Below are 24,890 nucleotides of genomic sequence, written 5' to 3'. Positions count from 1 at the left end.
GATCGGCCTTCAAGCGCAGGTCTTGACAAAAAAATCTTTGTTTTTACTTTTGGGATTTATCGGATACACTTTAAAAACAGATGAACGAATAATTTAATACAATAGTCAGTACTGAGATCTGTTTGAGTTTATTTATTTATTTTACAACCAAGGTATATATATATATATGTGTGTATGGACACGTACCAACAATGGACATCATACTTATTAAGTTCTGATAAATCAATAGTACAATTTCTTTACAGTGGTCCCTCGATAATTTCAAGGTTCTGACAACTCTCCTTCTAAAAACCGAGCTAAACTTTCACGATTCTTGGTAATTTCACTTTCACAATAATTTTTAGCCTGAATCCTTAATGAGGAAGAATTTCAGCCAATCGAGTTATGATAATACCTTGCTGCTAACTTTTTTTTATTGTATATAGGGATATTTCTAACAAAGCGTACTTTAACACTCTCTCTACCTTCATCGTAAAATATATAATCTGCACTCGCTATTTCATTCTTCGATAATTTCAAGGCGCTTAGTCCCCGCCTTGACCTTGAAATTATCGAGGGACCACTGTAGCCTTCTTAGTTTAGTTGATCTTCTTTCACTTAGCAACTCATGCCTGAAAACATATAAATACGAAGGTATTGTTTTTTTAAAGAAAAAATCAATAGTTTGATGACCCTCCATGAACCCTCTTCATCTCGTGTATGCAATTAGGAATTGACATGCAATGAGTCTTGAAAATTTCAGCCAGGATATTGCTTCGTTCCACACGGATAGCAGTATCCAACTTCTTAAGAGTTTATTATTATTATTATTATTATTATTATTAGAAATGGGACTCTTGCCCTTACTCTTTTGGTAAGGTATGATAATAAATTTTCTATGGAGCTGAGGTCTGGGTTATTCGGAAGCCACACTATTACTGTCAAGTTTTGGTGCTTCTTTTACTCTTCTACAAAATTAAACTTTTGACAGGAGGTACTATATTTGTGTTAGATAAATTCTCATTCATTATTCTAACCGAAAGCTCATGTGAATTGAAGTAGCTTCCTTTAGGATACTTTCCTATTCTAGTTTTTCCACCATTGTCAAAAAGCATAAACTTTGACTCATCACTCCAGATGACGCAATCTCCACTTCAGATTAGTCTTTCTGGTGTATTTAACAAAATCAAATCGCTTCTTCTTATGTGCATTTGGTAACAGTGGAATGTACGTTGTGTTATGGAAATACAATCCTAATTTATGAAGTGTTCAACAAATGATAGACTTGAAGATCGAATGTACCAATGTGCTTGGCATGAAGGTGTTAATATCTCCTAGAGTTGGCTTAAGAATCTTTTTAATGTCCATAATCAAATGGCATTGATCTCATTCATTAACAATCAAAGTTTTTTGTTGTTGTTTATTGGGGAAAATCTGTCCAAGTGTCTCTCCAGCTTTTTATTGTAGTATATTGTTTATAAAGATATATGATTCTTTTAAAAAAAAAATTCCAGTGGGTGATCCATTTCTAATAGCACCGCTAACTGTCAGTCTTCTTTCATAATCTAAAAGCTGCTTTTTGTTGGTAAGGATTTTTCTTTATTGATCTGGAAAGAGACATGGTGTGATTTTAATGAGAAAAAATGATGTATTATTTTGTGGACTTTTAGTGGTTAAGCCCTTGTTATTCTACTTTGATGCTGGCAACTTTGATTTGTTGCATTTTATTTTTGTTTAATAAAAGATATTTATATGAGCAAGTGAACTAGAGAGAAAGAGAAATTGGTTTGTTCCTTTGTCAAGTTTAAATTTGGTTTCCCTTTATTTTTCTTTTTCACTTGTCAACATTATTAGTAATAAGGATTCATTATTGCAATAATGAGCACGTAGAAGAAAATTGAATTAAATAATGAGATTCTGTTTTAAATGGTATATTGAATTTTACAAATATAAATAGTACCATTTCTATGTCTAGCTTAAAGAAATAAAACTTCTTTAACATTCTCTTTAATTAATAAGGTTTTTCTTTCTTACAATATGCTCACATTTTCTCGAATTATAGTAGTCATTACATGCTCTATAATATTCTTCAAGCATATTACTCATGTTAATATTTCCACATCTAGACATTCTTCTCCTTATAATGTGCCTGATATGTCAAACCGGAGAGCTTCTCCCCAAATTGAATCAGACTCGACAGCTCTTCAAATATCATCAGGCTCAAAACTAATCGATAAACCCGTAAAGGAATTTACAAATACCAAGATTTATTCAATTACCAATATTATCCATCCAAAAGCTACTAGTTATAAAACATCATACACTACCGTCACTTACGATCGTACATATTATGTTACCGTACCAGTGACAAGCTTCAGGACTAATCTTGGGTCTTCTGTTACTACTAGAACACACTCCAGCCCCCCGCCTAAAAAAACATACAATCCAAAAACCAAAAAGACCCCATCCGAGGTGGCCAATGAGAAGAATTTTATTTGGTTTACTATTCCATATACTGAACTAAGAATCTTTCTATATATCTTTGTACCTTACGACGAGTGCGTTGCCACTGAGTTTGATATATTTTGCGAGCCTGCCTCTCAAGAAACCGTGGATAGATATCTGAGACATGCCTATTATATACTTATTTTTTTATTTCTATTTTACCAGGCCACTATTTACTTTACAATCTATGACACTGTTCTCTTTGTTAAATACATTTTTAACTTGGTGAGAAGACTGTGCGCAAAATTACATAGAGCGCAACTAAATTAAACAACAATTCTTGATTCTTTTTAATAAACAACACTCTTACAGTACCTATTTCTCTCATTTTTGAAGTGCTAACCATAGACACCCCAGAACACCCCAAAGATTATCTAATGACCACACTAGAAGTGCTTCAATTGCAAAAGATACTATACTCGTAAAAACTTATTTAAAAACCAGCAACAACCATCAAATATACCAAATATGTTCGCCTTCTTTAGCTTTATCAGTTGCTTAGTTATGCACAAAATAAAATACATTGACACGAACATAAACATCAATTTTAACTCTTTTACTCATATTTTTCTTTACTAAGAATCATCATAATACTATACATCAAATTTCTTCTTTTCTTTTTATACAAGTTCGTTAGTTTATATAAAGATAACAATATATCTAACTGGTCTCTATTTGAGTTCCAAAAACGTAACCATAGATTGTGGCAGCAAGAACAAGACTGATGCCTGGCAACAGCAAAAAAACCGTAGAAAAAAATATAATTTCCAGCCAATAAGGTAGCTTGGATCAAACAAGAAGATACGAAGAATAAGAAATAGAAATCCAGCAAAGATCCAAATTAAGACAAGTACTTCGGTAATTGTTCCAGTCATAAATCCTGGCCAAAATCCAAGCATTATCCAAATAAATGTGCTACCAAGAATAACAACAGCTTCCCACCAGTCAGGGTACTGGACTCTATTCAATATCTCGGCTGTTTTGGAAGGGTTGGCCAAAGCATAAACGTCCTTTTGCTTTATTCCAACTTTGCACAATATGTCGTAGGCAATGCATTCTCGATCGGTAAATATTTTTTTCGGTATACCGGGAAACACACGAACAAAAAATGTCGCAAAAAAATGAGAATATTCTTTTTCTTCAGCCTTCAAATCCTCGTATGTATTTTGGAATTCTACCACGCCTCTGATACTATATGCAGCTACTTGTGCAGGCAGTATATAGATGGATACAATTTGAAGAATTGACATGATCATAAAAATTATCACGAGCACCTTGGACCATTTCTGTCCGGTTCCTTAGATACATTCATAAACGGTATAGGCGAGCTGAAGAAAAGCAATGAAGGTCTTGAAGGAAGCACGTTTTTGTATATAGGAAGATAGTTCAAGCTCATCAATCATTGACTTGGAAAAGTAGCGCACGTAACTTGGATGAACAGGTAGCTGGTATGTACAGTTTACTCCTAAACCACATATTGTCATGTCAGCAGTTTTGAGCCGCAAATTGGTTCCGTTTTTTGAAATCAATAGTGTGTTGGTATCAATGTATAGGCTGCCATTAAAAATACAGACTTTGACGCGCTTGGCTTTCTTCGGGCCCATTTTGTCCAATGTATTTTTTAGATATTCAATGTTATCGTATTGGTTCATCCTTGTACTTTCAAGTCCAGGGTTAACATCAAATGGAGATATTTCTCTTTGTGATGGGATAAAGGGCGTCGTTGAGCTGATCCGGTTATTGCTATTTAGGGTGGGTAGGCTCGAATATGCTATGATAGGATCACAAGTATCTCTACTATTGTAAGTAAAAATATGATTATGCAAAATGAATTAATATCTTCCACACATTCTTTTATCAGCTGTGTATCTTATATGTACTTACGAGGTACCGTTAGGATAAAACCATTTATTTGAACTTCTTAATTTAACGATTACACCAAATGATTCATAAACACTGCCAGTGGGCCAGGCCAATGCTGAAAGTCGTTTATAAATGTTTGGTAGCAAGGTCGTGCTAGGATCAGAGCGAACTGTCATGACATGAGCAATATAAGCGAAAATTACGGTCTTGAGAACTTTAAGTGCGTCGATTACTGCTTTTGATAAGTGGCGAAGTAAGTAAGTTTCTATGTCAGATTGATCCTGATTTTCTTTCAAGTCAGTCTCGATGGGTGCAGCGGAATTGACAGGCAGTAGGAGAATTATCAATGCAGAAGCTATTAGGACCAGCTGGATTTGGTGTTCATATGATAGTGGGACTCGCATTGGTGAAAGAATATAAGATGAATGTCTTCCTTCTCTTTTGGATTGATGTTGATACAATAGAAGATGTTGAGAGGATAAGTGAAGTATATATAAAGAAGAAGAAGAAGTTGATATATTTATACGTTTTTCATTTCCTTGTAGTAATCCAAAAGGCTTGAAATGAGAATATTATTTAAACTACAAAAAAAAGAAGTAATTTAGCTTTATTCTTACTACAATTCAACCCGTTAATTTATTAATACTCTAATAAAAAAAACACTCTGTTTGACATAATACACAGGCCAATAATTGGAAGATTTATCAAAAAAAAAAAAAATCAGCAATTTGAAAATTGATGTATTCGAATAAGCCGTACACATAAATAATAGTGTAACCTGGTTAAAATTCAAGCCGTGCTCATCCATACCAAAAAACCAAAAGAAATTAGCTTTCCGTTGAATGTTTATTGGCTTAGTGCTTAATACTTAATAGACTTTTTTTTTTACATTTAATATTTTCAATCAATTATCCTTTTTAATAAACCTGGCCTCTATATATATATATATATGTGTGTGTGTAAGCTTGTAACTTTGTACGTGTGTAGGTCGGTACGTCGGTACGTTTATAAGTTTTTACAAAGGTAAAATAGAATAAAATGTCAAATTTATGAATCTAATTGAAGCAAATGTCTGAAAGATGTATTTAAAATCGATGAATGAAAAGAACACAACAAATAATGCGAGATTCTAACCCACAATATATGTAAATGAAATATATTGCTTTTTATACTTCTCTTTTTCTTCCTATGCTCAACAAATAGCTCTTGAAAACAAAACTATCTAAAGATTACACCATAGATTCTTTTGTAAATAGGGCATCTATTTTCTTTACTCAATATAGCATGTGCCCCAAATTACTTTGCTTAACAGTAAGCAACTTGTTATCCGTTCAATAACATCAAGACCAAACTCTACCTTGCATTTCTTTTTCTGGGCGTATTTGCTTTGTGAACTGGGGAGTTGTCTTTTTGGAATACAATGCTGAGTATTCTTGTTTTACAACATGTCATAAAATTGGTTGAATTGATTTTTATATGACCTTGACGTGTGCCTTCACGCTTCATATTATTATACAAGCAGGCAAGACAAGACAAAGCATGTTCCTTCTCTAGCTCAGATACATTCTTTCCTTCATGTGCTCTTAGCTTAGAGACAGCCAAGATGATATTTTCTCTTCAAACCTTCTCTATGCATGCTCTCGGTCATCTATATCTATATCTTGAAGAGAAGGAAAATGAGACCTATCGCTCCAAATCACGCTTTTCCATTTTTGGTCCCAGTTCCTGGTTGCCTGTTCCGAAAAAAAAGGCTTGGATGTGCAACACAGTAGCCATGTCAAAGACTATGCAGAGTCCTTACTGATAGTAAACTTTGGGATGGGTTTATTTCAATTACATTATCCATGTCTTTTCATCATTTCTGCCAATATTCAAACGCGATTTTTGTTTATTTGTATTAACAATCCTCTCAAGACAACACTCGTCCCTGGGCATGAGAAACACTGTCCTCAATGCTTGGTGGGGTCATTTCCTAGTGATCTAGTCTTAGAGTACAAAGGTACTTATAGGACAAATGACTTCTTCAATGACATTTTGACGGTTGTAGATTTCGGTGAATGACAATCCAACCATGTGTATTTCAACAAGAATATGTCTGTTTTACTAGGTAAGAGTCTGATATAGCTATATTGTGTTGGATCTGTTTTATGGCTTAAATTTTAAAGTGACACTTGGATTATTTATAAGGGAATGAAAACAAAAAAAAATGAAAAAAGTAGTTATAAGCAGTATAATCAGAGTATAAGATACCATAATATTTTTTTGTTTTTTTATCTTACAATACCTTTATCAATATTTAGAACTCAGAAGGGCTTGACTTTTTTTTTTAAAAAAATAAAATAAAATCATCATCCCACACACACACACAGATATATATATATTTATATACATTTATTTATACTCTCTCTCTCTCTCTCTCTTTTACGCTATCTACATATTCACTTTCCTACTCAAAATTTAAATTAATCATATAAATATATATATATATATAATAAATAACAATAATGGCAACAGAATCCAAGGGTGGTCTGTCTGACTATGTGTCTACCAAGATCTATCAGTATGAACTCCAGACAGCTCTTTACATGTTGGAACCCTGGGAAAAGGCCTTGTTCAGTATGTACAGCTAATATATACGATATAACCAATTTGACTAAATAACAATAATAATTCATTCACATTCACAAACTAATCTCTGCTATTATTGGCTTGGCATTACAGACACTCTCTTGTTGAGCATCGTTTCCCTCTCTGCTGTCACATTGTATCAGTACACTCCACTGGTCTTTAACAAGCTGATGACTTAAAAAAAAAGAAGACATTCTTCTAAAGTTCCTTTATCTCTATCACTTTCTTACATTCACACACACACTCACGCACATACTAGACTCTTACACATAAACATGCGAGCTGTCTGTTTGTGTTCGTCTGTGCATGTGTTTAATCTCATCATGTCATTCCTCCTCTTTACCATCTCCACAATACACACACCCACACATATATATTTTGTCTAGACTTTTGCAGTCCTATTAATTTCAACAACAAAAAATCAAAAATTCAAACACTTAATACAATTATACTTTATCTCTTTTTCTTATATATACATAAAATATTGTTACAAGACAGTTCGTTATCTTTATATCTTTTTAACATATACAAGCTTATACATATTATATATATTATATATATATATTATATTTCTCTTTTTTTTTGTTGGTTACTTGTCTGGTTTTCCATTGGTCTTCTTTCATTTGTTTCGCTTGATATTTACACTCCGAATTATGGACAAAATATTTTTACACAAATGTACGCTCACTCAGACAGACAGACCCAATTTTTTTTTATATATATGTTTATATAAGCTTATTTTTTGACCTTTAATTTAAAGCACCGAAACTTGGACCTTGGATTTTTTTTTTTGGTTGACATTTTCTTTAGACACAAATGTATGAATTTATAAGGCAACATCTTCTTTTTCTTCTTTTTGGTGCTGTTTCTGTCATAGCTGTTAACCTATTGCATATATATATATATACACATCTACACACGTTTTTCTCCTTTATCAAAATATTCAAATGTTAAGATATTAGGGTAAATGGGGTTTGGAATGTACGAGTATGTATATATTTTTGATGGCAATATTTTCAAGACTCGACAACTGTTCATGTGTAAAGTTGTCCTGGACTTTGGATAAGGTTCAAAAGTCCTTGGATTTTCATTTGGACTGCAAGTCTTTTGAAAAGAATATATATATATAATGTGTGTATGTGTGTGTAAATTGATCCACTTATTTTAACCACCTACCCAAGTATTTGATTTATGTGAGAAATAGTTTGCTTGCATATGGGTATCATGTTATGATTGCATTACATTCTATTGTATCTTAATATCATAATTTGTACAGGTGGATAGGCTGTTTGGTGGTTGGGTTTTATTAGAAAACAAACAGAAATATAAGATAATATAATACAAGAGCAAGAAAAAATAACAATCAATGATTTTGTATTTAAAATCAATAATATATAAGCATGCACGAAAACTACATAAATAACAAGCAATTCCTTGATAAGACTACATATCATAAAGATATCTTTAATTTATAAACAAATTAAAAGATCCTATAACTGATTTATATTATATATATATATATACATGTGTGAACACAGTAGAAAGAGCGAAATAACGACAAGTTATACTGGCCATTGAAATCAAATCCAAGACGTTCTTTTGACATCAAAAAAAGGTTATACTTTTAGAGATATAAAAGAAAAGACATTTGGTATAGAAATATATATATATAATATAAATAAAATAAAATAAAAAAACTAGGTGGAGATGGAAGGGGGTTTGCCATAATTGATGACGTAGATCTCATGGGCGGAGACCCTATCTTTTTTTTTTTGTTTTTTGATGCCTGTCGAAAAAACACAACAGCTTTTCTTCTACTTCGATAAACCTCATCATGTCTCTCGTCAACAGACCCAACACCATCCTCGCCAAGCAGCAGTACTTCCAGGTAAAGCACGAAACGAAGGAAATATAGAAGGAGAAAGCTATATATTCTCCACATAAGGAATCACATATTTTAGTTGTTGTAAAACTATGCATCGCTTCAAATGCTTTGGAGTAGTAAATTCAAAACACAAACAAAATATATTTTTTATTGCTGTTAAACCTTTTTTATAATATAATATCATACCATATTATATTTAATATTATTATTTTTGATTCTAAATAAATAAATATATATATATATATAAGGCTCCTTCCAACACTCTCTTGTTCCTCCGTGGTCCCAGAGATAAGGTTATCGTCTACACCACCTTCTTGGTCCTCGGTACCGGTCTTCTCGGCTCCGTCTGGGGTGCTGTCAAGATGGCTCGCGTATGTTTACTATTATTATACTTATTAAATAATCGACTAATTGATTTCTTCGTTATGTGTGTACCAACATACTGAATTGTATACATATTATAGGGTGAGAAATAAACGATAAACCAACAATCGACAAAACAAGACCCACCTTGCTCTACTTTGTAATAGACATTATAGACGTGTACACTTTGTGTATCGACTTAGAAAGATCAATAAACTAGAACAAGACAAAATATTTTTTTAAAAAAAGGAATTACAGGTTTCTAAATAGAGAAAGAGATCGAAAGGAAGACCTGTACATTTTTTTTTTGTGTGTAGAAATACAAATACTTTTATTTCAAAAAAAAAAGAATAATTATCAAGATTTACAGACGGCATTTCTTTCTTCGCCATTTTTTAATACTGTTGTACCTATTGATGAATTTTGGAACAAGTATATTGTTAACCATCATGCTTGTATGTGGTGTGTAGTGTATTATAGTGTGTGTTACGTGTCAAGTTTAGTGTTTATGGATGTGCTTTGATTTGTATTCTTCATTTATTCATATTCTTCATATTTTATTAATACTTGGGACCTGTGCGACGCTTAGGTAAGCCAGGAATTTTCAGTGGGCTTTCTTAAATAGTTATTAGAGTTTATTCTGTCCACATTAATTTTAATCTTAATCCTAACAAGGCTTGAATGTACATTGAATGAGGGTGTTGAAGCCAGTAATAGACACACAGACAGACATTATTTTGTGTAATGGAATATAAACAATTTATATAAAATAATCAATATTTTTATTTTTCTGTTTTGTTTGACAATCGTTACCAATATACTTTATTATCTCTAAATCTCTATTAAGCTTACAGTATCCAAATCAAAGAGTAAACCAAGGTACAAAATGACGGTACCTCATAGATATTAACAATATATCATTGGTCATGTTTTATTTTTAATAGCGCTACAAAACATCAATTCGCTCGCCAGAGACAGCACAAAGTTATTATTGTGATTAATGTGATTATGCTGCTGTTGCTGTAAAAGAAGGCTGTATCCGATAACATAAATATTTAATTTCCTTAATTTAAGGATGTAGGTTGGGCTATGGTTGGTTGTCACTGAAGTATTTGAAAATATACGAGACTTTATTACTAGGACCCATTAGCGAATATATTATCCACTATGTGTCCTAAATCCTGTATTTCACTCAACTATAGTATGTATACAATAATCTACATCACTGTTTTAGCTACTCTACCCGATAAGTTTGTCTGTATTAACCCTTTTCTAGCCAAATTCCTCTGCCACTCTGAAATACTACCCTTAAACTCCTTGCTCAGAGCTCTTACCACATAAATGGACCTTACCAAAGCTAAAACGATATAGACTGAGTTTCGTTATTGTGTACTTTGGAAAGAGGCCAAATCACTGAAAAAAAAACGTCAACCTCGGTTGAAGGAACCTTAAAAGAAGCCTATGTTTTGGTACGTCAGGAATGAATCGATATACAACTTGGGAGTGTAAACCATCCAGTGACCATCGCTATAGGCTGTGCAGATTTGCCTGGGATCCGGTCTTACTACTGCCCTACACAAGCCGAAAACGCCAACGTTTAACCAAATGGTAAATTGCTTGGCTACCACCTACACCATTAGTCGGGCGCCAATGTGGCGCTATCAAGGGTAGTCAAAACATTATGTCTATCTGCCCCACCACCGTCGCTTTCATTCAAAGACTCTGACTCTTAATGAATCCTGCTCCCCTCATCCAGAGGTCTACCTCATCATATATCTTTCCAACTGTCTCCCTCGTTTCTTCAAAACACCTGGTGCTTGGTGCAATTAGTGATGATGCTCGATTACCTTTATATGTGGTGTTGATCGAAGCATATCACCCTAAAAACCTCTAAAAAATTGTAGTCAAATTCTCCTCGATCTTACAACAAAAGTCCATGCCAAGAAACATATATGTGACCCTGACCCACAAAACTACTTAGAGAACCAGCTCCTGGTAATTATTTCCATTTACTTGCTTGCGCAACCTTAACCGTTCCCCACCAACCCGAGCACTATGTGTCTCCGTGGAACTGTACCAAGTATAACTGATTTTGTCTGCTATTGTTGTACATTCGGGATTCCCGAATCGATTGCCCGAGTTTTTAAAGGGAATCCTTCTTTGAAGTCCCTGTTCCTACTGAAATCCGTTCCCGATTCCGGTGCCGTCAGCACCAAGTTACTTATTCTCGATTATTTAATGTTATTTTTTTTTATTAGAGACGTTTGGGGAAAGTGTAATTACACTTTTCATTTTTACCCCAAATATAGAAACACTTTTTTTTACACTTTTCTGAGTTTTTGCTACTATATCAGGGTAAAAGTCACTGTCGGAAAGTGTATTTCTACTAAACTAACGAATATTTGTTCATGTTAATGATTAAATAAATATATTGACAACGTTTGGTTGAAATATGGTCTTCTATAATAGTAATAATTGCAGTATATGAAGCAGAGTAAGTAAAATATATTTTCTATATAGTTTAATATAAAAAGTATGAAGTAAAGGACTATAGCTATAGAGTATATACGTTTTTAAAAGCATGCTCAAAATTTATATTTTACTTTGCATCTTACTAATGAATATGTCGTTAGTTTAGAAATTCAAGATAAAAGCAATTATTGGCTAAAAAAAGTGTAAAAAAAGTGTAAAATGAGAAAAAATTACACAAATTGTGAAAAAAATTAATTTTTTACACTTTTTTTTTTGGAAGTTGGGAAGAACCATTCCTTTTTTAGCGGGAAATTTCCTTTTTAAAAGTGTAAAAACGGATCCCCAAACGTCTCTACTGTTGAACTCCCCTAATAATATTTGATTGAAAGAAAGTTGAGTAAAAATTAAAATTTTAAACAGATGATATTAAACACTTTTATTTTACTTTTTTTTTATATTAAATGATAATCATTAACTATGGATCTTGTTTAGGCATATGCTTATTGCATGTTAAAACATGAGTTAAAATACAACTTATCACTTCTACTCCATACAAATGAAAGAAGTTAGAAATAATATGTATATTTAAACGTCGTCTTCAAAAAAAATAATCCAGAATTACCTTTTGATATATTTCTTAAATCGAATTAGTTTAATAAACCACATGCATTTACAATCATCAATCACCCCATATCAGTCTAAATTACAAACACTCGCCACAGTAACAGCATAAACTCTCTCGCCTTTCTAGCTTTATTTATTTATTCAATTAATCTAATCCATAGAGACCAGAATAGCACTTTAAAGAATGTACTGTAAAATTATGATGAAGCTCATATAGGTGGAAGACAAAGGCTCATTTAAAGTTGAGAAATAACTATCATCAAGCTTTGGCAGAAGGTCAAAAAGAGGTGGGCCACACAGAAGAAAAAGAAGAAAAGAGTTTATTGGAAAACCAATTTCCAAAAACACTAGATTTCTTTTTGGCTCGTTTGTAGTAAAATTGAACCTTTTGGGTGAAAGTTTAACACAGACCATTACCAGAAAAAAAGAAAGAAAGTAGACAGACCAAGCCAAGTTTATATTCTGTGACACTAAATACAAAAACTGGGGAGGAGACTTTGAGCCATTTATTCCAAGTTGACTGTATTTGTATGTATGTATGTATGTATGTATATGACATATTAATTAATTATTATTATTGTCGTCAGATATGTGCCTGCTCTAATGATCATTTACTTTTGAGATAGGCGAATTGGTTAATATATCGTACTATACCAGACTACTCTAAGCTAGAATAAGCAACTGATAATACATATTGTAAGCTTCTTATTAGTACTGTACTAGTCATCAAAAGAAAATGGGGGTTATAGATATATAATATTAAGTAATACAAAAGCATTTATTTTTTAATATTGTATGTAACGAAATCAGAGTAAAGTTTATCTATAATTCTTACCTGGACTGTGAGCAACTTGCTGCGGTTCTGTCAAACAGTAAATAAAAGACTTTATAGTATCACAAAATAATAATAAAAACAACAAAGGAGTACTATCCATTGACTGTAATTGAATGCTTATTTGTTGATAAGAAGAGCGATCTAATGGCTATGATGATACAGCTTTGTCTTATACATCTATCAATCTACTGATTATTGATTATTGATCACTGATAATAGCCAAGAGCAAATAAGCAATGAAGATCATATGCAGACACGCCAGTTATTTTCAAATAAATTTAGGTAGCTAATAAGCACATGTGGATTTTGTATATAGAAATAGCGACAATTTTCTTTTCTTTTTTTCTCTTTGTGTTTATTAAATATGTGTGTGCGTGTGCTTATATACCTAACTTGTTTGCCCTTGAATTTCTGTCTCGAATTCCTCTGCTGATAAATAGAAAAAGCAAAAGCAAAAGCAAAATCAACAGCAACATAAAAAAAAGCCATAAAAGGTCTTTAAAATTTATGTTTAAATGAATGAAAGATTTGCAGATTCTTTTTTAGACACATGAAATAGAGTTTAAGAACAAGAACCAAAAATTATTTTCATAAAAAGAAGAAGAAAAAGTCTTGGCAAAAGAAAAACACTGGTTTTGATACGAATATTATTCCCCTTCAAACACGGTTTATTACCAACAAGACTAGTACAGCAAAGAGAAGAGGACACCAAAAAAAAATATGGTAAGGGTCATCGACTACTTGCTTTCTACTTGTTTTTACCAAAAAATTTCATCTGTTTACTTTAGACTTGTAAGCTTCCAATGGTGTCTAGTGTAATTATTGCAAACAAAAGTTATATTAGTATTAGTGTTAGTCATTTTGACACCAATTTATTATTCAACCAAAAATAAATAAATAAATACATAAGTTTATATGGAAGGAGGGAGGAAGAAGCCTTTATCTTATTACACAAGAAAAAAAAAGAACAAACCTTAAATGGGTTGATGTTTGATGTTTGATGTTTGGAATTGTATATTTTGATTTCAAAATACTAGTTAGATTGAAATAGGAAGCTGAATTGAAACAATCTAAACTGGACTGTCTTTGTGAAGGAAGAATATCAAAGGAAAAAGTAGATGGGTTCTAATCTTACCCTTTTTACTTAAACACAAGTGTATCCAGGGTAGTCAAGGATAAGATTTTCTACTATTGAATTAAATAAAATAAAAGAAGGGAAAGGGAAAAGGAGGTTTACACCAAAATCGGGTGACTGAAGTGGAAGAAGTTTATTCAGAATAAACTTTTATATAATAATCATTGCTAAAACATCGACTATATATATTTGAATACTAGTTATATTCTATACCATATCCTTACATCAAAACTTCAAGCTATGTTTGGTGTCTTTTCGATTACCAACAGAGAAACGATTCTCAAATAGAAACCAAACCAAGCCAATATAATATATATATATATAGAGAGAGAGATTTGAATTTTTTTTTATTATTTGTCACATCTTTTTGTGTCGTGGGAGCCGACAGAAAACATAGATAATCTCCGAGGATGATAGACCGTAAGAGGGATTAAAGGTATTGGTGTACAGACTTAATGATGGTCATTTCAGGTATACAACCGGAGCTTTGCCCTCTTATTATTATTTCTTCTTATTTTAGTGATAATCTTACTTCAAGTTCACAGGGAATAATAAGGAACTTTAAAAATAACAATAACAATAATAAAGAAAAGGAGAAAGAAAAACACACATTCATAAAATAGAAAGATTTCTATAGTATAAATATCAATCCAAGGCAAAGGCAAGACAGGGCAAGAAAAGACAGGACAAGACAAAGGAGACATTAAGTTGTTCGTAAGTAATGTGTATCAAGACTTGTAAAAGAAAAAAAAAACAGAACAATAGTAAAGCACAAAAGAAATGTACAAGACAAATAAATGAATGAATGAATATATGAATATATGAATAAATGAAGTATAATATAAAAAAAAACAGACTCGTAAATAGCAGACAGGATAATAGATATATAAAATATATAAATATGATAAATAATAATAATAATAATATAATGATAGTAATAATAGAAATAATAATAGTGGTAGTGATAGTTATAGTAATAGTAAAAATAATGACGGAGACATGCTGAAGTAGTGCAAGGCGAATACAATGAACAAGCGATTAAAGGGGTTCGATACCGGCAAACCAGGGAAGACTTTCAATATCCTTTAGTAGAATTCGCCCCTCGGGTTTTCGCACCAAAATCTTCTCTACAACCTCTCTAGCTTCCAGACTAACTCCAAGTGAGGCATCATTGGCCCACTCGGCCGGCCATTTTACCTGAGCCTTGACAATACGATAGAAAAGCTGGGAGACCTTTTCACCCCGAGAAGGCTGATAACGAAATGGAAGATAACCTACCAATAAACCATATAAAATAACACCAAGTGCCCATGTATCCGTGAGCCGGCCGTCGTATCCAAGACTCTGAACAATTTCTGGTGCTGCATACTCTTCACTTCCACATCGTGTCTGCAACTGTGGTCCTAGAGGATCTACTACACGCGCCAATCCAAAATCGGTAACCTTTAAAATCGGATTCTTGTGGTCTTTGTCGTCATCGTCGTAGCGGATAAGAACATTCTCGAGCTTGAGGTCGCGGTGGACAATGTTGTGATCGTGCAGCCAGCGCACGACACCAACCAGCTGGAGGAAGATACGCTTGACAAGTTCTTCATCCAGAGGACGTCCTTGGTTATCTTGATGGAGCTTCTGGACGAGATCGAATAGCTCTCCCCCCTCAATGTACTCGAGGACAATACACAAAATGTGTTCGGTTTCCATCGTTGCCTCGAGACGTACAATGTTGGGGTGATCAATGACCTTTGTGTTTGATGCATGATGGTTTTTTTTACCGTGCAAAGAATCATTACACCTGTTGATCCCTTAAGACCCAACAGAAAGCAGAAAGGCCTACCTTGAGTACACCAACTTCACGCTCGATACTGGAACGGACGCGGGCATTGGTGAACATGCGGTCTTTGTTGATCGCCTTGATCGCATACTGCTGTGAATCCTCAATGTTGTCGGCAAGATAAACTCGTGAAAACGCTCCAACGCCGAGCAGGCTGCGAATGTGGTATTTGTCCACCATCTTGTTCGTAAGATCCTCGTCAGTGTAGCGTAATGGGGACACAGATCGGCGTTTGATCTGTCTCACCACCTGAGCTGCTGCTTCCTCGTCTTCATCAACATCTCCCAACATTGGCTCCTCGATGAGTGTAGGTACCCGGTTAGTCTTGTTTGGCGAAAAGGAGGGCGAGATAGAAATCACAGGAATGCTTGTCAAGGGGGTAGATGGACAGGCAACTCTGAGACCACGCGGAAAAACATAGTACGATCCAGATGTGGCATTTGATGACGGAGCTGGCGAGGGACTAGGCAAACACAAAATGTCGTCGTTGTCGTCGTCGTCCGAATACAGACGGTTAGGCTGCTTTATTACAAGAGGATCCGCAAAGTCTGGTTCGGATGCTCTTCGTGGCTTATTCTTAGCGTGAAGGTAGTTTGGAATCGGGGCAGGCGCAACTGCAGTATTGCGGCCAGCAGAGACGAGACTTCTGAGGCGGCCAGCAAAAGATGAAGGTTGGACCAAAGGATCGGCTGAGAGAGTGACCGGACTTTGGCGAAGGGAGGGTGGGGGACGAGGCGTGGGGAGATCGTTGGCATTAAAGAACTGGGCCGTTTTGGAGTCAGGCGATTGGTTGCCTTTATTATCATACCCATGGCGAGATTTGAGTGTCTCAGGATCGGTTAAAATACCAAGTCCAACCGACACTTGGCGGCGGTGTCCAGAAGAGCCAATATCAGTCATAATAGATCCAGTCGACTAGAATATATTTTTTTATTTTGTTTTTTTTTGTTGTTAGATTATTTTATTTTGTTTCATCGTATCTTTATATTTGCTGCTATTGTTACTATCATAGCTTGTATGTAGTTTACCTGGTGGTCTTCTTGGATGGGTGAGTCAGTATCTAGGGTAGCAATCATCAAAAGTTTGGTTTGATTGCGGTGCAATTAATATATAGATATAAATATATAATATATATATATATATATGTAAAAAAAAAAAAAAGAGGAATGTATAAACTGTTGGTAAATGGGCAAAAAGGAATCCAATCGACCGATTGAATTGTTGAAGCAAAAGAGTTAGTATTGATTATCGCATATTGCATGTTGTCCTCTATGTCTGAGCTTACACTCTCAGTAGTACAGTCACAGGCCAACCAAAAGAGAGAGAAAAAAGAGTAAGTCGTATAGAGTAAGGTGAGGAAAATGAATGAGAAGCAGACAATGGAGGCCCTTTTGCATCACACTGCACATATCGGAGTTGATGCCCCGCACTCAGTCACATGGATGACGTCCTGTCAGCAAAAAGAGGAAGAAAAAAAAAGAAAGATAAACGTGACTGAAGAATGGTCCGAGGCAGGGACCGAGTTCATAGCCGAGTCACACTTATTCTTCTCTTTCAAGCATCTCCATGCATCTTTCTCACCTCTTTTTTTTATTTATATAGACACATATATATATAATAGTGATTTAAAGACCTACGCGGAGATCTGATTAACAATCTTTAATTTTTTTATATTTTTTGGAGATGATTGTATTTGCAAAACCGCACATATCCTGTGTTCTCTTTTACTTACTAAATGCAATCGTCTGTCAAGCAAGCCACCAAAGAACCTAATGTGTTTCCCGAGGCACCTGGTTACAGGAATACCGAAAGCTCTTCGGCTTCCAACTCACCGGCCTTGCCAGAATCAAAGTTCGACAAATATAAGCGGTTTTTGCTGTGGTGGAATACCGAAGAATGGTGGTCGTGCTGGATTGGCCTTATTTTCTTTGGCTGTATTACGGCCGCAGTTCACCACGGCATCCCACAACCCGAGTTTTTAAAGTGGGAAACCAACCCATTTCATTCGTTTAATACAGTGGGGAACTATGGCCTGATAGTTCTATTTTTTGCAATGGGAGCCATGCTATGGTTAGCTATGGGTGCAACACAGACACCCCATTGGCGCTTCTATGGAACTGGTTATGCAGTTGTGTTCTGTGTTGCCCTCCTGAGCAAGATACTAGCAAGCAACGGTAATAATAGCAAAGACGTCTTTAGATCATCTACAAAACCTCTTTAGATGTGTCTAACCGTAACAATAATTATTTTCCTTGTCGTACAATAGTAACACTTCACAAGGCGTCAATCGGTGACTCCATCTGGGCTATTGTGCTTGGATGCGTGATCCGTAACATGATCGGCATATTTAGGCCGACCCTTCCCCCCTGGCTCAAGGTTTCTCAACAAACCGAGCTTTACATTGCCATTAGTTTGGTGCTTTTGTGTATAGACATTAGTGTGCTTAGACCACTGGCACCACGAGCCATCTTTGTCAGTTGGTTAGATACACCTACCCTTTTCATAGTTGTGGCTATGATTGGTTGGCGTTGGATGGGTATCGACCGCCAGACTTCTATTATCATGTCCGGGGCTACCTTTATTTGTGGTTCATCAGCTGCCATTGCGCTCGGTGCCAGCATGGGCGTACCTTACAAGACAGAAATGCCCATTGCAATCATCTCTGTCTTCACAATCCCAAGCATCATTGTCTTGCCCTACATTGCCAAAAATTTAGGATTATCTCCTTCTGTAAGCGGCGCATGGTTCGGTGGTTGTGTGGACTCTACTGGTGCTGTGATTGCATCTGCTAGTATTTATGGCGACAAAGAAGCCATCAATACCTCTGCTGTCGTCAAAATGGTTCAAAATGTGTTGATCGGACCACTTTCAGTAATTGTGGCGTGGGCCTGGAGTCGTTATGAGCTCCAGACCGCCAATTCACTCAATGAAGAGCTACTTCGTAACGCTGGCGACGAGGACATCGAACTCCATGATATTCCTGGCCGAAGCAGACATCACCCACGGCGCACAGAAAGTGTTCATGTCTTGTTGTGGAAGCGTTTTCCTAAATTTGTACTTGGATTTATCATCACAGCTATCCTATTCAACACTGTCGTGTCCACAGACCCCGAGATTCGGTTGAATGTAAACGACTTTTGTTTCTATGTATCCGAGTGGTTCTCCACGCTTTCATTCGTGAGCATTGGCCTTGGACTTCATTTTAACGAGCTGAAAGATAATATCCGTAGTCTCGGTAAATTATGCTCACTTTACTTGCTTGCACAGATTGTCGATATTGTCGCAACTGCTGGATTAGCCTACACTGCATTTACCTACCTTTAAATATTCTACACAATCTTCTTTTTTTTTAATATTTCGTCCATGTACATACTTAATTTAATGATAATTTTAAAACAATTATGCACGCATATTCTTACATTAAACATCAGTGCATTTAAATACCCGTTCAAAAAAACGCACACACACATTACTATTAGAAAGTTACAGATTGTACAATTTTGAGTTTGTCAAATCTAAAAGAAGTATTAAAAAAGCTTTTTTTTATGGCACATCGGATAAATGCATTTACCGAAAAGCGTCACACCAACAAGGTGTTGGGGTGGAACTGCGCGTCTTCAGGAGGGGAAGATCTAAACGAGCTTATCAAAATGTCATCAAACCAGATTCCAGTGGGTGATCTTCATTGCCAAAAAGATACATACAGCAAAGTATGCATCACAAAATGTATAAGCTGTTCTGAAAAACCCAACAAGAAAGGATTTTATGAAGTCAAACTTCATGACACTGGTAATTTTGAGATACCACACATAGATAAAATACCTGTAATGTACAATGTTCAACTGAATCATAATCAAAATTCTGGTGTAGTTATATTTCCTGAAGGAGGAGGACAGCCTAGTGACACGGGAATGATTGATAATATAAAGGTGTATGAGGTTCAGCGTAAAAAGTTGGAACACATCCACTTCACCAAGGAACCCGTGCCTGTCAACAAAGAAGTTGAAGTGACTTTAGACTGGAACCGCCGTTGGTACGTTGTCTAGATTTTTTTTTGGGATTTTTTTTGAGAATTTATTTTCTGTGATAATTACTAAACAAAATATACATTATTCTCAAAATAGGGATCATGTTCAACAGCACAGTGGCCAACATTTATTGAGTGCTGTTCTTGAGAAGGAACCTTATAATATGGAAACATTATCATGGTAAGTATCTGTATTACTGCTATTATATTTTTTTATTTGACAAATCTTATATAGTATATTTTGAACTTTTCTTTTTCTTTTTTCTTTCTTTAGGAACCTTGGACCTGCCAAATGCTATGTAGAGCTTAGCACAAAGAACACAAAGACCCTCGGTGCTGAACAACTGGCAACATTGGAATCTCGAGTGAACGATCTGATTCTCGAAGAACTACCAATGGAATGTCATGTAGAGGCTAACACGGGCGACGGACGTCCTGATAGTCTTCCGGCTGATTATGTAGGCGGAGGATCGATCCGAACAATTACAATTGAAGGACTGGACACCAACCCTTGCTGTGGTACCCATGTACGCCATCTAGGTCATCTCCAGGTCCTCAAGCTGCTCCATGTTGAGAGTGCACGTGGAGGAAACATCAAGCTGTTCTTCTTGTTCGGACAGCGTGTACTTGATACTCTTGACGTGGCCTACAAGACCAGTCGTCAAGTGACTTCAATCCTCTCTGTACCCCAAGAGCAGTTTGTGGAAAATATCACGAAATTGCAACAGCAAACCCGCGCTTCTCAAAAGCAAATCAAACGTCTTATGACAGAATTGGCTGGCCACACTGCCACTGAAGTCAAACTCCAATTAAAATCTCAGCCATATGGATTTGTTTATCGTCCAGACGGAGACATGGATTTCTTGGTTGATATTGCCTCTGCCCTCAAGGACACGGATGATATCAAAGACAAAGTTGTTGTATTGGCGGCAGGCGAGAAACAGACAGGCGGACAAATGCTTATTACAGGTGGATCAGAAGAAATCGTCCAAAAGACTGCAAAGGCTCTTCTTGCTGCATTTCCTGATCTCAAAGGAGGAGGCAAGGCTCGCTGGCAAGGAAAGGCTAAATCATGGAAAACCATTGACACTTTAGATACCCATCTTAAAACATTATTTAAATAGAAGTCGTTTATTATTATTATTATTATTATTATTATTATTATTATTCGCTGTACGTTTTAGCTGTATGAAGATTAATTTTTATATATATTAATTGGTTTATTAATGATTTTTCCATGGTGGGGGAGAGTTTGGGGAGTTGGTTTGGTGTGGTGTGGTAAATGGATCTAAGTGAATAACTTGGTTTAGAGATTGATATCTTGGCTTACTGTACTTTGGCTGTGACTGGAATTTTATTCGACGTCACGCAGAGGGACAGAGAGGGGGGACAGTGCCGGGCATGTTTGCGCAAAACAAAAGCTCAAAGCTGTACTGGCACCTTTTTTTTTTACATTAAAGCTCATTCACCCACCACTCCCCTATAGCGTAAGTTTCTTGTTTATTTTTCTTTTTCTGCTTCAATAAAGGAAAGCATGAAAAGGGAATTGAATTTTAGGTCCTCATAATGAATAATGGCTGATTATCTTTACTTTTTTTTTCTTTACATATTTTCTATAATACGACAACTATACTTGAATTTCATGGATTATTTATACCGACACATTCTTTTAAAAAACAACAACAACAACAATATAATCGTCATCAAATTGAAATCTTGCTTCTTGGAATTTCACATGTATTATTTATTTGTACATAAAAATTACATTGCGCGTCCAATAGCATGCCTGTGAAAGAATTCAACTCGGCTTACCCAGTCATCGACACTGACCCTCACTTCTTCCGTGTCGTACGTTACTTCAGAAGCTCTGATTATGCCGCCTGGGCTGCAGGTACTGCTGCTGCCCCAGCTATCATGCTCGGCATGGGTAAGTAACTTTTAGCACGAAAGAACAAAAAACAGAGCGAGTGCAGGAAGAGCTATATAGATCAATGTGGACCCATTGCTCATGCTTTCTTCAAATCAACCAAAAAAAGAGAAAATGAACCCCGTCGGCCCTGTTCGTAACCTCCGCCTTCCTCTTCGTGTGGCTACTGTGTTTGGTGCCTTTGGTGGTTTCTTGTACGCATACCAGAATAGCAGTCGTAAGTAAATTCAGTTTTGGTGTGTGGGTAAATGAGAGAGAGTGTGTGTTTTACTTGTGTTTATTGACTGGTGATAATTATTGGTATAGTTCGCTTCTGGGGCTGGACCGAGAACGCAGCAGAAGTCCAGAAGGATCACGCTGAAATGAGCCAGCGTTTGAAGGAGGGTAAGTCCCTCTATGGAGAGTCTTCGATGCCTCCCCATGTCGCAAATGAATCCTCCAGAAACTCTCGCTTTGCTCAGTTGAAGTTCAGTAAGTAGCAATAATAAGAATGCGTATATTTTGTCTTTATCTTCAATGTATGACTGGTTGTGCTGATTAACTTACAACTTTCTCACGTAGGCGTCTTCCCTTGGTTTAACTTTGCCAATCACAACAACCACGGTGTTGATACCTCCAAGTATGAATCTTCTTAATTCGCAATAAAACTCAAAAAGAAGAAAGGGGTTTTGTGAATAGAATCGCTTTTTTGTATTCTCCTACATCAAGGATAAAGTGGCTTGTGGAAAATAACATGCATACACGTAAAAAAGTGGATTGTACAAATTGGATATAGTCCTGCCTGTGTATCCATTGCACTACGACAAATATGAATAATACATCAAGGAATAATGCAACACATTTTCTCAGCTGGTAGCATAAAGGATCGTCAAATTGGAAACGTCTAGTATACAAAGTGTGTAATAAGGTTATCTTTGTTTTATGAGAGGGTTTTGTCAATTCTAGAATCTCTTCAAAAGAAAGCAATTTGGTGATTTAGAGTCAAAGAGCAATCAAATGGATGTGTAAATTTGTGTATAGAATAACCATATTATTTGTATATTCATCTTACAAATGATACACGTATTATGAGAAGCATCAGTATTTACGCACAGACCAACTTTGCCAAAAATAGTTTGTTTTACGGTTCAAACGATATTTGGGAAGCATTAAGAAAAAAGAAAAGAAAAGAAAAACCAAGTGCCTGGCTCACAAGAAATAAAATTCCGAAATCTAATGCTAGAAGGTGTTTTGGTTTGTTTTAATAAATATTAAGTATAGAGCATCGCTAGTTTATCTTATTTAAAAATAAATACAGCTATACTCTTCTTCTTGGCTACCATTATCATTTAGTAAGAAAAACAGTACTAATTAAAAGTAATATTTCGTGAAAAAATATGCAAAGCGAAATCGAAACGTTTTAATATCCACTTTATAAAAGGGGGCTTCACCAGCTCTGGATGCTTGACTGTTGGATGTATTGGCAGTTTAAGCACTGTCCAATAATAACCAATATCAAAAAAAAACTATTGAGTACCATTAATATCTCTTGGTTGATATGTTTTCTCTTATATACGTCAAAATTCATATGTACAATACGCTTGATTAGAATGCTCATAAATATAGTGCCCATACCCAAATTCCCCACAAGTAAGTTAGAACTGTCTAATTTGGTATTAAGGTAGCTACTCTTACATAGATTGATTATGCTTTATTTTTGACTTTGCTTTTCTATGAACCTTGCCATCAATTGTAAATAAAGTACAATTTTTTGTAAATTTTGGCCAAGTCACGACATCTAAAGTATTGAACTATTTTTTTGGATGTCTGGATGTTCAGTTTTCATTTTTTGAAGACTCGTCACAGCCAATCATCTTTCGAATTAAACTACCGCTACATCCACCAGTCAAGCTCCCACAGCTGGTGAAACCCCCTAATAGTGAGATCTGACTTGTTTCCCAACCCAGCCATGGAGACCGACCTTTGAGCTCAGTATATACAGTGTGACTCTTGTTTGCCCCCTTTAATTTGTATCTTGTCCCATTGAGAAACATAAAGTTCAGAAGAAACATCTAGTAAGGAAATGCCTTTTTCAAAACACATTCATATTGTCATTACTTAATTATAGATCATCCGAACAAAAAGGACTGTATCAATAAAACATTGATATTATAACATAATATTATTGCGATTATCATTATTTTTATTCTTCTTTACCATGGAATCTACCATCGAAAAAAACGATTTGATAGCTCAGAAAGAACTCTATCTCGTCAAAGAACCCTTGCCGACATTCCCTATAAATGGTTTCAGCGAACGAACGATAGCTGTCGAAGTTTTGAAAAACTATGCTACTGCCAATAATTTTTCTCTGGTAGTGAAGGAGAGTAAACCGACTATGGTTCACCTAAAGTGTTCCAAAGGAGGCTCATACAAAAACAAACATAAAGTTGAAGACACAAAGCGCAAAAGAAAAAAGAATTCTTCACTGATTGGGTGTCCATATCTTCTGAAGCTTTCTTTTAAGAAAAAGGTTCAAGGCTATCTTCCTCTCAAGCAATGTCATCTGGAGGAGGCGTATCATAACCACCCGTTGTCACCCACACCTTCAACAATACCTTTGAAGCCAAGGCTGCCCGAAGCATCGGTTGAGAAAAATGTTGTCGAAAAAAGCCCTAATAGAGCCATTCTAGAGACACCAAACCCCCAGAAGAATAACACAATTGAAAACGATGATGCTCACAAGCCAAAGATACAGAGTGGACGGGTATTAAGAAGTCACAGTCGTCGTATTCCGTCCAAATCTTCTACCAAAATGCCTATAGGACTCTAAAAGA

General features: G+C 35.4%; 12 protein-coding genes across 12 annotated transcripts; 9 read left to right on the top strand and 3 right to left on the bottom strand.

Moving 5' to 3' along the window:
* Positions 1-499: 499 nt before the first annotated feature.
* PHYBLDRAFT_67628 (hypothetical protein) lies at positions 500-1,347 on the bottom strand (the record flags this gene model as incomplete). The annotated part of the gene is made up of 4 exons (XM_018441826.1): positions 500-611; positions 673-785; positions 1,017-1,131; positions 1,265-1,347. The coding sequence occupies 4 exons, from the start codon at positions 1,345-1,347 to the stop codon at positions 500-502; spliced, it is 423 nt and encodes a 140-aa protein (XP_018292486.1).
* Positions 1,348-2,016: 669 nt separating this feature from the next.
* PHYBLDRAFT_67629 (hypothetical protein) lies at positions 2,017-2,754 on the top strand (the record flags this gene model as incomplete). Its single annotated transcript, XM_018441827.1, has 1 exon — positions 2,017-2,754. The coding sequence occupies one exon, from the start codon at positions 2,017-2,019 to the stop codon at positions 2,752-2,754; it is 738 nt and encodes a 245-aa protein (XP_018292485.1).
* A 401-nt stretch (positions 2,755-3,155) lies between these two features.
* PHYBLDRAFT_167855 (hypothetical protein) lies at positions 3,156-4,751 on the bottom strand (the record flags this gene model as incomplete). The annotated part of the gene is made up of 3 exons (XM_018435733.1): positions 3,156-3,685; positions 3,791-4,281; positions 4,369-4,751. The coding sequence occupies 3 exons, from the start codon at positions 4,749-4,751 to the stop codon at positions 3,156-3,158; spliced, it is 1,404 nt and encodes a 467-aa protein (XP_018292484.1).
* Positions 4,752-5,466: 715 nt separating this feature from the next.
* Positions 5,467-6,151, top strand: PHYBLDRAFT_67631 (hypothetical protein; the record flags this gene model as incomplete). The annotated part of the gene is made up of 3 exons (XM_018441828.1): positions 5,467-5,488; positions 5,627-5,658; positions 5,870-6,151. 3 exons carry the CDS (start codon positions 5,467-5,469, stop codon positions 6,149-6,151), a joined length of 336 nt encoding a protein of 111 aa, XP_018292483.1.
* Positions 6,152-6,772: 621 nt separating this feature from the next.
* On the top strand, positions 6,773-7,466 carry PHYBLDRAFT_181227 (hypothetical protein). Its single transcript, XM_018438437.1, has 2 exons — positions 6,773-6,963; positions 7,069-7,466. Exons 1-2 carry the CDS (start codon positions 6,852-6,854, stop codon positions 7,152-7,154), a joined length of 198 nt encoding a protein of 65 aa, XP_018292482.1. The 5' UTR covers positions 6,773-6,851; the 3' UTR covers positions 7,155-7,466.
* Positions 7,467-8,809: 1,343 nt separating this feature from the next.
* COX9_2 (cytochrome c oxidase subunit 7A COX9) lies at positions 8,810-11,204 on the top strand (the record flags this gene model as incomplete). Its single annotated transcript, XM_018438436.1, has 5 exons — positions 8,810-8,863; positions 9,109-9,231; positions 10,757-10,831; positions 10,895-11,036; positions 11,128-11,204. 5 exons carry the CDS (start codon positions 8,810-8,812, stop codon positions 11,202-11,204), a joined length of 471 nt encoding a protein of 156 aa, XP_018292481.1.
* A 74-nt stretch (positions 11,205-11,278) lies between these two features.
* Positions 11,279-12,693, top strand: PHYBLDRAFT_167853 (hypothetical protein; the record flags this gene model as incomplete). The annotated part of the gene is made up of 3 exons (XM_018435732.1): positions 11,279-11,498; positions 11,693-11,717; positions 12,537-12,693. 3 exons carry the CDS (start codon positions 11,279-11,281, stop codon positions 12,691-12,693), a joined length of 402 nt encoding a protein of 133 aa, XP_018292480.1.
* Positions 12,694-15,075: 2,382 nt separating this feature from the next.
* PHYBLDRAFT_133342 (hypothetical protein) lies at positions 15,076-16,300 on the bottom strand (the record flags this gene model as incomplete). Its single annotated transcript, XM_018429566.1, has 2 exons — positions 15,076-16,029; positions 16,124-16,300. The coding sequence occupies 2 exons, from the start codon at positions 16,298-16,300 to the stop codon at positions 15,328-15,330; spliced, it is 879 nt and encodes a 292-aa protein (XP_018292479.1). The 3' UTR covers positions 15,076-15,327.
* A 1,555-nt stretch (positions 16,301-17,855) lies between these two features.
* PHYBLDRAFT_67635 (hypothetical protein) lies at positions 17,856-19,444 on the top strand (the record flags this gene model as incomplete). The annotated part of the gene is made up of 2 exons (XM_018441829.1): positions 17,856-18,294; positions 18,387-19,444. 2 exons carry the CDS (start codon positions 17,856-17,858, stop codon positions 19,442-19,444), a joined length of 1,497 nt encoding a protein of 498 aa, XP_018292478.1.
* A 326-nt stretch (positions 19,445-19,770) lies between these two features.
* On the top strand, positions 19,771-21,378 carry PHYBLDRAFT_133339 (hypothetical protein; the record flags this gene model as incomplete). Its single annotated transcript, XM_018429565.1, has 4 exons — positions 19,771-19,909; positions 19,991-20,153; positions 20,245-20,328; positions 20,422-21,378. The coding sequence occupies 4 exons, from the start codon at positions 19,771-19,773 to the stop codon at positions 21,269-21,271; spliced, it is 1,236 nt and encodes a 411-aa protein (XP_018292477.1). The 3' UTR covers positions 21,272-21,378.
* A 551-nt stretch (positions 21,379-21,929) lies between these two features.
* NUXM_2 (NADH-ubiquinone oxidoreductase subunit) lies at positions 21,930-22,709 on the top strand (the record flags this gene model as incomplete). The annotated part of the gene is made up of 4 exons (XM_018428254.1): positions 21,930-22,074; positions 22,184-22,291; positions 22,381-22,545; positions 22,636-22,709. 4 exons carry the CDS (start codon positions 21,930-21,932, stop codon positions 22,707-22,709), a joined length of 492 nt encoding a protein of 163 aa, XP_018292476.1.
* Positions 22,710-24,271: 1,562 nt separating this feature from the next.
* Positions 24,272-24,886, top strand: PHYBLDRAFT_144888 (hypothetical protein; the record flags this gene model as incomplete). Its single annotated transcript, XM_018431317.1, has 1 exon — positions 24,272-24,886. One exon carries the CDS (start codon positions 24,272-24,274, stop codon positions 24,884-24,886), a length of 615 nt encoding a protein of 204 aa, XP_018292475.1.
* Between the last annotated feature and the right edge of the window lie 4 nt (positions 24,887-24,890).

Source organism: Phycomyces blakesleeanus (assembly GCF_001638985.1).
Source record: "Phycomyces blakesleeanus NRRL 1555(-) unplaced genomic scaffold PHYBLscaffold_9, whole genome shotgun sequence".
Classification (NCBI taxonomy): domain Eukaryota; kingdom Fungi; phylum Mucoromycota; class Mucoromycetes; order Mucorales; family Phycomycetaceae; genus Phycomyces; species Phycomyces blakesleeanus.
The sequence above is the reverse complement of the archived record's forward strand: the minus strand, read 5'-3'. Positions and strand labels throughout refer to the sequence as shown.